The 12,419-nt window shown below is 45.8% G+C and overlaps 1 protein-coding gene across 5 annotated transcripts in view; it reads right to left on the minus strand.

Annotated features, from left to right (window-relative positions):
* The window catches only part of Slc38a1 (solute carrier family 38 member 1), a 70,001-nt gene that overhangs the window by 13,872 nt on the left and 43,710 nt on the right, over window positions 1-12,419 (minus strand). For all 5 annotated transcript variants that reach the window (XM_031353898.1, XM_031353883.1, XM_031353878.1 and 2 more), the window contains 4 exons: window positions 4,258-4,331; window positions 2,271-2,363; window positions 1,905-1,989; window positions 814-896 (listed from right to left, as the gene is read on the minus strand). In XM_031353898.1, coding sequence (XP_031209758.1) covers window positions 814-896; window positions 1,905-1,989; window positions 2,271-2,363; window positions 4,258-4,331 — 335 coding nt within the window. The remainder of the gene's footprint in view (window positions 1-813; window positions 897-1,904; window positions 1,990-2,270; window positions 2,364-4,257; window positions 4,332-12,419) is intronic.

A 12,419-nucleotide genomic window follows, 5' to 3' on the forward strand; every position in this document is an offset into this window, starting at 1 on the left:
AAACACCCCCAAAACTCATAGCTACATTTGGAAGAATGTGAATACACAGTTTGCCTTAAGTTAGTCCAGATTTTTAAAATGCAACATGGAGCCTTCAAACAGATGGAATCCTGCCTTCATTATTCCTGAAGCCCCAGGCATACTTGTCTCCAAATATAAGCACAAGACCAAATGGATGACTTGGGGATCGTCAGTCATTTTTTTTTTAACTATAAAACTTTCCCTTTGCCTAGTGAAGTCACTAACCCTGGCTATACTCTAAACTGAAGACTGATTCATGACAGTTCTGTTTTGTCTTGATTATGAGATTTGAAATCTCTCAGTATAAATGATCAGAATATTTAAAACCACAAGCCAGCCGAAACCAGAAGATCCTGAATTTAAGACTTAGGGAGACCCTGTTCCTGAATTCACAGGAAGTAGAGATGTAACTCAGTAGTAGACTATTTGGGTAGCATGCATATGGTCTTGAATTTGATCCCCAATACCACAAAACAAAAAACAGAACACAGCACAACACAACACAGTAGGAGAATTCCATTGTCTGGACGTTTCTTCCAGAAGACTGTAAGTTGTGCTACTGAAAATACGAAGTGTTTACTTTGGTTCCAGAACCCCTTCCTCCCAGCTCCACTTCAGAGCCTGCACTGTGTGTTTGTTGTAATTTCATGGTAACACGGACCCTCATTAACCCTTCCAGTTTACGTTTTATTTCATCTACCGTAATGAAAGCAAGCAAAGCTGTCCACTTCCTGTTTCTGACTGGTCGGGACTGGACAGCCTGTGACAAAGGCAGGATCTTTCTTTGCTCACCTAGGTTCTTCAAGAGGCACAGCGGGAGAATTATGCCAAAGGTGACCATCACCACCAACACGCGACCATCTATGTACCAGGCCCTGGAAGGCAGGTAAGGGTTAGGTTAGTCTTCAATTGGAGAATGATATTGCTCAACCCCACCATGACTTTCCTTCTTGCCTCATCGCCATGTGACTGATGGGAGGGGCTCCTCTAGCTCCACTGGCAAAATGTAGCATTCCTATGAATTATTTATGAATCATGGCTTCAAGGCCAACTGCGCATGGGGCATTCTTGTCAGGTTACAACTTGTCCTATCAATCATTTAAAGAGAAATTTCTTTCTGCTTTGTTTGTATTATTTTGGCAAGAAAGGAGTCACCACAGGTAGGCATCCCTCCCTCCTCCATCCTTTGAATATAACCTTGAATAGAACAAGGGGGAACCAAGGCTTCCATGGTTTCCCTTGAAGGGAAATGGAGACAAGGCTTGACAAGGACCCTTAAACAAGAAGGCAAAACATAATGTTGTGCCAAATGCCTGGGGGCAGTGCTCCCCAGGGTGAGCTACATTTTTAATGATGTAAGTTCACCATTAAACTCTCCCAAAATGCCAGGGACGTTCTCTAAGAAAGAAGGTGAGCTTTTCTCTTCTTTGCATGTTGTACTTCTATGTTCAAACATTCCATCCCTGCTCTTCTTCACAGCACAAAGATATGCGGGTTCGGGCTCTCTGCCAGTTTCAAGGTGATAGATGAATCCAGAGATATATGGCTTCCTACGCCTTCCATTTATTTATATTTCCTCCCCACCCCCAACCCCAGAAGGAAAATAACAAACTTAGGAAAATTTTATTTCTAAACTTTCATAAAACAAAACTTGGTCATCCTTCATTTAAGCCTGTGGTTCCCAACCTTCCTAATGCTGTGACTCTCATGTTGTGCTGACCCCCAACTATAAAATCATTTCGTTGCTACTTCATAACTGTATTTTGCTACTGTGATGAATCATAATGCAATTATCTGATATGAGAACTCTGAGAACCAATGAGAACCAGTTAAGTTTAGCCATACACTGAAAAAACGAGAAAAGAAAAAGGTCAGAAGCTTACGAAAAGGCATCATCCCCCACTCCCATTAGGGATTTTATGGCTGAAGGAAGTTCGTTTTTTACGATGAAGAGGTAACTCAGCATTGCTAGAGGAGAACAAGAACAAGTTTAGAAAGGCAATAATACCACGGCTCTTTTTACAAGCAGGCGGCTGCTCCCAGGCCCACTTCCAGTGAGCACAGGTGACATTAGCTCTCACTGCCGTCTGACCCTGCCTCTGCTCTACTGTCCACATAGCACATAAGCAGTGAGGACACTCACTGCTCGGATTGCATTAAATGGAGTGTGCACGCCCAGCCCCAGCACTAGAGAAGCCAGTGATACCCGCACAGAACCGAGCCCCGCAAGGGAAACATGCTCTTCTTACCTCCGGTGTTCTGCAGAGAAGTGGCTCCGAAGATCACCAGCTTCCCCGTAGTGCCGAAGACTTGCTCTCCCAGCTTCTCATACACCATGCAGCCTGTTTGCAAGGTGAGTTTGAGGGGACACGAGATGACAGGGTTCTGAGAGTCAAGACACCTGACATGTCTTTCCACGTTACTCTGTGCCTGTCTCAATCGCACACCTTGGCACTGGAGGGGTTAAGCCACTGACATTTTGAACCTTGACTCTAAATGTCACATGCTACCACTATTTCTTCTTTGTCAAGCAGGCTTTAGGAATAATACAAATAAAGATTAGGTCGTACTGAGGGGTTGGGGAGATCACACTGTAGCTAATCTTATTCACGGATCTGGTATATAGTATTAAAGACTCCATCCAAGACCAAAAAATAAATAAATAAATAAATAAAAATAAAATTCTTTTGTATTAAGGTCCTGAATGCACCAGTGAGGCTAACAGAATCGTCTTCTGCTAGAAGTGGGAAGCCCGCCAACCCACTCACACTTGAACCCCGCCTTCTTTCACCACAGGAGGGTAATAATTCCTTTATAGGGAAGGTTCTTGCCGGATGACTCCGCAGACAGTAGTGACAGGCCAAAGGGCCGAGAAAAAGTCACAGTGGAGAGCCTGCCCTCAAATAGGAAAGCTGCAGCATTTTACCTCCTCCAGGGCTTAGGAAATGTCAACAGGAAAGGTTGGCAAGAGTGAAGAGCTGGAGGCCGGGAGAGATTCGGCAAGCCTCTCCCGTTCCCAGAACAGCCACTGATGAGCTCTCACGGCTGCTGTGCGCCCGTACAAGACAGGGCCCACAAACACTGCTGCTGGACAGTGGAGGACCCACGATGGACCATGCTTCCATGAGGGACTACTGGCCATGGATGGGTGTTGGGGGACAGGGTCATTTTCTTGAGTGGTGTAGCCACTGACAGCCCTTGCTCCAGGAAACAATCTGCCACTGTGCATGAAACTAATTAAACTCAGTGGGCCACATATATAAAGAAAAGTAAAAGGGGGAGGGCCTAGTGAGGAGGGTTCCCATGGGAAGGGGAGGGGCAGAGAGAGGAAAAATGGGGATACAGCTACTAAAATTCATTATATCAATGCATGAAATGGTCAAACACTTCTACAATGTGACAGAAGTATCTTCATGATATCCCTTTAATCCCTCGTTTTAAAAGTAACAGCAAACTTAGAATACCTACTAGTCACTACATAAGAAATTATTTTCATCGCGTGTAAATATAGTTCAATGACAAGTAACTGACCAAAGAAAAGTGGCAGACAAATCTGCCTGAAGAGAATCTTGGCTGTAGCAAAATTCTCAAGTGGCCAACCAGCTCATTTAAATAAATAGTACATTTCTAAACCGACTCACCAAAAATAAAAAAATAAAATGTTTGTTTCCCGAGGGCAGTTCATAATTTCAGAAGGTTCACAAGAAGCAACTTGGGTCATGCTGTAACTAAACCTCCGCTTAGCCTCATGTGAGACTGGTGTTTAAACTAGATAATGACTAGACCCTGAATTTATTACAAGAAGTTCCAGTCTGTACACCGCAGCTGGCCAACGCGGCTATAGCTAACATGAAAGTCAAACTATTCCAAACGTAATCCAGTGTCCTAGGAATAGAAAATAAACACTTCAGGTGTTCACACTGCCCAGAGAACTTGACGTCCATGGGAGCATGCTCACTCCCACAATGCCTTGGGAGTAACATTTTCTCATTGGAATACTCACAAAGAGAATAAAAGGCCTGTTTACTTAAGACCTTGGAGCCTACGGTATAAAAACATAGGATCTTTGTTCAAGGTTTACAAAAGCCTAAGGAAGCAGTGGTGCCTTTAAACTAAGGTCATCTCAAACGAGAAAAACAGGTGCGGGTGCACTTGAGCGCTCCCTGTAAATGGCACAGCATACACTGTCCTGTGCGAGCAATGCTGCCTTCAACGCCACCACGCATCGCAGCTTACCAGTTTCTTTGGAACAGATCAATAGTAGGTTTATTGAATATATAGACAGCAGTGTCACCGAAGTCAGGAGAATCCTAGAGCAGAGAAAAGAAATCCAACTGTATTATAGAGAGCACATTTGGGAAGGGCAAAGGTCTCCTGGTTAGCTCCCAAAGGTAGCTGCCTGCTTAATGAATGCTTCTACCGGATGGAATGCTCCTTGGCATCTAAGTGAGTGTCCCAGTCACCACCTGGGATGTAACTGAACACCCAAGCTACTACGTGGGGACTTTTAGGTGGGACCGGCTGTAAGAGTAGGTTATGAAAAAAGCCTTTGTAACCGCCGGCATGAATACTGTCGGGTTACATCCTGGTGAGAAAGTGGTTTTGCAGGCAGGGTGGCAGAGCAAGACATCGGTGGCCTCAAGCGAGTGACCACGCGACATTCACAGAGCTGCTCGGTTTCCATACCTCTGGTTCCTCACACAGCCTCAAGGTACACCAGATGATGGGACTTAGCACTCTAAACCTGTTCCTCAATCCGAGCATTACGTCATTAATTTAATTTTTTTCTCTGCACCTGGTTCCTCTTAGATGTGGGGACTTTCCACAACCGAGCACAGCATAAGAACAAATTCATGTTTTTGTTTTAATACACCTGGCTCTTTAACAGACCTTTCTCAAGAAAGGACAGTTAAAATGTCGTGCATACACAGATTATTTCTACAATGCTTGGGTAAAGCATAATAATTGAAAAACAAAATGCTTGTTAATTAAATAGAGAAACTAGAGAAAACTCCAGCCCACAAACAGAACCTCTTACTCCTCCATACCAGGAACAATGCCCAGCATAAATTGGTCCCACTTTAGCCTTAGCATAATTAAAAGCAGTTATCTTTCTGTGAGTGTTATTCAGAGGCACTTGGCACCTCGGGCAGCACACCTGTGGGCCTACAGCTCTGGGGCCCGGAGGCCGCCTCTTCTGGCCTCTCCCACACTGGTCTTCCCCCACACTGGGCAGAACGGCTGCTCTCCTTGATTTTACAGCACTGATTTCCCCGCAAACTGTGCTACCTTGGAGAGATGAATAGGGAGTTCGTGGCCGCCAGAACAGATGGACCCCAGAAATGGATCCGGAAACAAGAAGGCTGAGCTCCGTGGAGGTAAAGCAAACACCAGGAGAAAGAACGGTAAAACTGGACACAAGGAAAAGCCAAGCAATTCTGCGGACCCAGGGAAACTGAGGCCGTTCGTGATACTGAGAAAGCGCATTCAGACTTATGCTTATTTGGTGAAGGTATCCGAGTAAGGAGGCCGATGAAGATGCTAAGTCCTTAGTGGCCCATTCCGACTGAGGGGCAGGAGGATACTAAGAGCAAGTATTTTATTAACCAGCCCAATAGTCTGTAATGGAATAGGATTTGACTTGTGTCTAAAAGAAAAAAAAAATGCATTGAAGAAACAAGCTTTGAGTTTCATTCAACACCAAGGGCAACTTCTACAAGCCCGTGAAAAAATGCCCCAAGGCACGGGGTAACCTGGACTCCTCCAGAGGCATTCCACCCACAGACCCAAGAATGATGAAGGAACATGGCAGCCTTGTAAGATGAAGGTGCACCTAGCAAGAATGGCTGACCATTGCCATCCACAAAATAGCTTAATGCACACAAGCTAAGAGCACAGCTGCGGTACTCTCTCATTTACTAAAGAGCTCCTGGGACCACACGGCTCTTACACGCGGCTTCCTTCCCCCGTCTGGGGCTCCACCTCTCTGTACATGGTACTCGGTGGTCTCTAGCCAATGGCAGAGGTGACAATGCTCCTGATGTACCTCAAGAAACACTGATTGAGGAAGATTTTAATGAAGTGTCCTCATCTTTCCCACCCTTCCACTCAGCGGAATGAAGTATTCCCACGATAATGAAAATGACTCAGCTGTCCCATCTTCGGTGACAACACAGCACCCTACACTCAACACCATGGAGTGTCCAGAGTCTTGGCCTCAAACCGTCCAGTCTCTGAAGACTTGTTTTCATCCTTCCCCCAAGCACACCCCTTCTTCTTTCTCCACCCTCCTCCTCTAGAACAGTCTTACCACAAACCCGTCAGCCACCTGAGGGCTGAGATTTCAAAATCGAGCCACCACATCCAGCCAGAGCTTGTCTAGAACTGGAAACCAATATAAAACAAAACCTGGGTCCACAGAGATTAAGAGCAATGGTTGCTCTCTAAAGAGGACCAGGATACACTCCCAAGAGAACACAGCAGCGCATAACCAGTTGTAGCTCCAGTCTCGGGGGATCTGAGGCTCTCTTCTGACCCTCCACAGAGCACTGTACACACATGGTACACAGGCAAACAAAGCACCAATACACATAACCTACTAAAAATACCTACCTTTTTCTCTCAGGTCACTAAAAACAAATGGTAGATGTGTAAGCTCCAAGACTATACGCTACACCAATATCTAGCACAAAATTTAGCACGATGCACCTTCCTGCTAAGATTTTAGAAAGATGCCATGTTGTCTAATTGATTCTAACAAACCCAGAATGGTTTAAGAAACTCAAGTGAGAGATGCTTTAGGAACCAAAGACCAGGACCACGACACCTAGAAGGGCGAGCCCCGAGGAACAAGGCAGAGAGTGAAGTGTGTGTGATTTCTTATCAGAACACTTGGGTCTCAAGCTAACAATGACCCTCTCTGTCCAAACCGTTGAACACATGGCTTCCTGCAAAGACACAAACCACCCAGAGATCACTGCAGCTTCCGCACAGCTAATCATTACACTAGGGGAAAGCTGGTTGCTGAAGGAGGCACTTATATGTGGTAATTGGGTTGTCAAGGTCTGTGGGAGGGGTGACAAGAGGATGTGCTTAGAACTCTGAAGACACAGTGTGTCCACAACACTTCAGAAGATGTGGGGTAGGGAACAAGATGTGAAGGCACAAGCCTGTGATCCTGGCACTTGAGAGCTGGTAGCAGGAGGACCAGGAGTTTAAGGCCAGTCTCAGCTACTTAGCATGTTCAAGGCTAGCCTGGACTACATGAGAGCCTATCTCAAAACAAAAATAACTTGGCCCCCAAGCAAATAGAGAACCTCTTTCCCCCAAGATGTGGCACAGGGATATCCTAGGAGATTTTGTTTCTCTGGGCAAGAAGTCTGTTAGGAAACAGAATTCTCAACTCCTGGCTCAGAGCACAATCTCAAAGACTCTGCCTCACATCTCTCTCTGCAGAAAGGAGATCTCTTTGCTCTGTGCCAACATGGACACCCACATCTGCAATACCTATCAGGGGACGCACTAGGTGGCTCGTTCCAGTTCTACAAGTTCTGTGTGTTGGAAATGAGGTAGAGCTGAAGTTGCTACAAGGACTTCTGCATTTGGGTTTTCATTTGACGTCTGGGCCCTCCTCAATTCCGTCCCACTGCCTGGCTCTCTGGCTTAAGCTCCTCCCACCCTTCCTTAAGCTCCTCCCACCCTTCCATCTGTTGATCTTGGGAGTATCCAGGTTGTTTGCACAGCAGCCCACCTGGAGGGCTGTGTCCCAGGACAAACACAAAGACAGTCGTCACCTTTTGTCTAGATGGCACAAAGCACCGACGGGGTTTTTAATTTTCTGAGTTGGACACTTTTAAAAAAAATACAACCTATTTTGAGATTAATTTTTCTGGCAGTCATAACAACTTCATTTTTTTGTTTTGTTTTGTTTTATTGAGATTAAGCTAAGTTTACCCGGCTCTATCTTGTTTATCAAAGTGTAAAACTCCACATGTGCATAAGCTACATTTGATCTCTCAAGTGCAGGAAAGCCTCTTGAGTTATTAATCCTTCCTGCTCTGGACTGTTCACCTCCTCAGCTCCCCGTCTGTCCTCTGTGTGCCTTCTTTCCTCCAAACCTCTGGTAGGGACCGTTTAGAGTCCAACCACCTGAAACGGCCACCCATTAGCCAACTAGGCAAGCCCAAACTTGTGAGCTGGACAGGGCGGTCACCTGCTGTTTTGTGACTCCAGTCAACTCAGCAGGGGGCAACACCTGTGACTCCACTTTCTCCTTGCAAGCCTGTCCAAAGGCAACAGTCTGCCTGTCTCCCTTCTGTGGCTGAGATCCCCTCTCCATCCAGCAGCCAGAAACCTCCTCCTGTCTTACTGCTTTACTATGTGTCTTCATCCCTAGACCACGGCAGCCGATGGTTTCACTCACTTATTCAAGTTCAACACTGCCACACAAATTAGCTAGGAGTCAATGAACTCACAGGTAGGGTCTTGTCTGAAAGTTCTGTGAGGCTACACCAATATCTTGGTAAAAATCAAGACACACCTATCTACCTAAGACAGTCCTGTGACCAGGTGGGTCGCACTTACCTCAAGGGTTGTGCTAGTCTTGTGACTGCGAAGGACCCGGATGGAGCTTTGTCCTACAGCAACTGTATGTAAATGAGCTATGTATCCATTTACTCTAGGAGGCAGCTTGAGCCCTTCAGAAGCACAAAAACAATCTCCCCATATTCCGTCCTTGGGGATACACCTGCCCTCCACAATCTTCCAAATGATTGTGTCCGTGCGTGCATACGTGTGTGCTCCTGCTTGTGTGCACATGTGAGGCCAGGACAGTCACAGGTGTCAGTCCTCAGAAGCGCTCACCTTGGCTTTTGAAATAGGGTTTTTCAGTGATGTGGAGCTTGCCATGTAGGAGAGGCTGGCTGGTCTTCGAGCCTCAATGATCTGCCACCTCAGCAGAGCTGGGATTACAAGCATGAACAACACTTTTTCAAAACACAAGACCAGTCGGGCAGTGGTGGTCCCAGCACTTGGGAGGCAGAGGCAGGTGGATTTTTGAGTTCGAAGCCAGCATGGTCTTTATAGAGTGAGTTCTAGGACAGCCAGGGCTACACAGAGAAACCCTGTTACGAAAAAACAAAACCAAACAAAACCAAAAACAAACAAAAAACCCACAAGACCAAAACAAACAAACAAAAATTGGTCCTGGGAGTTGAACTTGGATTCTCAGCCTGTGTGGCAAATGCTTTACCAACTAAGCCATGTGCCTAGACACTTTAAAATTTGTTTTAAAAGATTTATTGCTATTATTACTATGTTTAATTATGTATCTATCTGTACGTAGGTATGTGCACATGGGCACTGGTAGTGCAGAGCCCAGAAGGGTCAGATATCCTGGAGCTGGAGTTACAGACAGACAATTGTGACCTATCTGATATGGATGCTGGAGTCCAACCAGGGCTCTCTGGGAGAGCAGACCGTGCTCTTAACCCCTAAGCCATCTCTCCAGCCTATGTTATCGTTTTGAATCTTACTGACAGCCCTATTATTCTTTAGACTTCAATAGTGTGTAAAGATTGTATAGACAGGAGTTGGGGACAGGGTCGGGTGGGTAACCTGCTTACCTGAGGATTGGAGTTCAGAATTCCAGAACCAACATGAATGCTAGGTGGAGGTGACAGTCCAGCTGTACCTTAGTGCTCGGGGGCAGAGACAGGATTTGGAAAGTAACCTGGCTCGGCAGACTATCTGAACCGGGTGAGCCCTCAATTCAAATGAGAGACCCTACTTTAATATATAACTCGTAGAGTGATTGAGGTAGACACCCAATGTCTACACCTCTGTCATCTACATACATGCACACACGTGTATGTGCATCCCTGACACACATACAAACATGAACACATTTTTAAAAAATTGTATAAGTAACATATTAAACATGACTGTTAAAGTTTAGGTGAATAAAACAGAAAGATGTAACAACCAAAGGAACTAAAATATTTAAGGCAATTAAAGTATTCTTTATTGATTAAAATATTCTACATCACACTCGTGGTGATGATGCCACACACATAACTGGGTAGATGTGCTCTTTAAATTGGGGGACTTTATTTTAAGATACTTCTGAGCCACCATCACAAATAAGTATGTCATGACACCTTAAGCGAGGTGACAGAGGACTGGAAAGGTCTAATTATATGCCCAAGTGCCTGCTCCACTCCCACCTCAGCAGCTGAGCCCTTGAAGAGAGGGAGATAAAACAGCAGCCCCTGCTGTGAATCCAAAAGGAGCTCAGGTGGGGCTATATGGGGCTGCTACACAGCCAATAGCACTGCTTGCACTCGCTCGCTCCTTCCTCTGGGGATATCTGGGGCTGCCACATAGCCAAACGCTAGGCTTGCTCACACCTTCCTCCAGGACCAGTCTCTCTCTGAAGTCTGCTCTGCAGACTCAGCCGTGAGATGAGAATTCTGTTCCGAGGGTCTGGAGTGGGACCTCAGGCACTGATGCTGGTGGTCTGTGGGCCACACCTGCAACAGTGGGCTGTGAGGCCAAGCTCTAGGCCTAGAGGCATCCATGTCTCAGTTGTCCCTGATTCTCACACTACCCATCTATAAACCTGATGTGCTGTCTGTGTAAATTCTTTATTTAAGATTTATTTATTATTATATGTAAGTACACTGTAGCTGTCTTCAGACACACCAGAAGAGGGCATCAGATCTCATTACGGATGGTTATGAGCCACCATGTGGTTGCTGGGATTTGAACTCAGGACCTTCGGAAAAGCAGTCAGTGCGTTTAACCGCTGAGCCATCTCTCCAGCCCCAGCTGTCTGTGTAATTAATAATAATTAACAAAGCGCTTTATTGCTTATTAGCAAAAACAAACTCTGGAATAGCCATCCTGAGCACTGTTCATATTTCACTCAGCGTTAGCATCCCTGTCCCCATTCACAGATCACTGAGGCCTAGAGAGGCTATGTATCATGCCCAACGTGGCAGAGCTAATGGGTCAGAGAACTAGGATCCGGTGGTAGGCAATTACATGTAGAATTTACACAATGGACCAAGGAAAGCCACAGTTTTAATAGGCTGCCTTGGGAGCAAGCGAGGGCCAGGGATACATACAGTCGCTTGTTTCCTTGTGGACAAGTCTAAATCTTGAACCATCCCCCACGGTTAGTTGGCTATTTTTGTCTATAAAGCAAAATACTTCTCACTGATGTGTGGTTCTTCTAACATATTACCCCACAAAGAGTTTAAAAGAGACATGAAGACAAACACAGAAACTCTGCAGGAGGCCTGAGCTTGGAGGAGGAAGTTGTACCAGTTACAAGTTGCTCCTTACATCCGCTTCCTGTCTCCCGCCCCGTCCTCACCCGCCCCCAGTAGGTCTGAGGGTTGTGGTTTCATGAGGGACGTATAATGTGTAAATGTTGAAACCGTCTTCCATCCGCCTCCACCCTTACAAGGACAACTGGCTTCTCTCAATTTAAACCTAGATAGCTACCCATTTAAATTATGTTCCGCCACCCGCTTCCAGCCTCCAAAGATGTAACTCTTAGTGAAAGAAAAACTCTTTGTAACAAGTGAAATGCTTGAGACGTGGGTTTGGATTCTAGAGCCCAGAGCCTGCTGGACGTGGTTCCTCTCTTACTCCCATTTCCACGGGAACTCTGCAAGCCCAGGGATGTGAAGCAGACAAGGAGTGCCCAATAGCTAACACCCAGGCCTTGCGTCACCCTAGAAAAGTCATTTAACCTCTGGGAGTCTCAATTTATTCATCTATAAAATGGAGATGACAAACAGGATCTTTGGAATTCCATAAAATCATGCAGTCCATGGCTGTCTTTTTCTTTTTTGAAAATCAGAGATCAGAGATAATGACTACAAAGCTCTTCTCTTGGGCACTGTGCACCGACCCTGACATGGATGTTGGGATGTTGATCTTTAACGCCATGCATCTAACACAAAGCAAAGCAAAACTAACTGGACTACTGGGTCAGACTTCCTTTCTATTAAGTCGGCTGGTGCTCTGGAAGATGAAACTTAAGTTAGCTTTGCAAGCTCCTATCTCTGAATCGTATTTAACCTGCGCTGCCGTGTGAATGCACACCGTTGTCTAGTGTGAGCCAGACTGAACAGAAAAGCATCCTACTCACTGTAGAGCTGAATGATGGGGTGAAGACCAAAGACCAAATGGCTGTGTCTTGTAAGTGAAGGAAAAAGACTGTAAGACAAAACAGAGGCCATGGTACTGCCCTCCGCATACACCCTGCACCACAGGCAACTAAGCGTATAAAACAGGGCAAATTCTTGTGCATCCGCATGGCGCACATAGGCATATACAAACACACACGCTCCCATTCTCTGAGACCGAAGGGACTGAATTCTGGGAAC

The sequence above is a fragment of the Mastomys coucha genome, unplaced genomic scaffold (assembly GCF_008632895.1).
Source record: "Mastomys coucha isolate ucsf_1 unplaced genomic scaffold, UCSF_Mcou_1 pScaffold11, whole genome shotgun sequence".
In the NCBI taxonomy this organism is placed as follows: domain Eukaryota; kingdom Metazoa; phylum Chordata; class Mammalia; order Rodentia; family Muridae; genus Mastomys; species Mastomys coucha.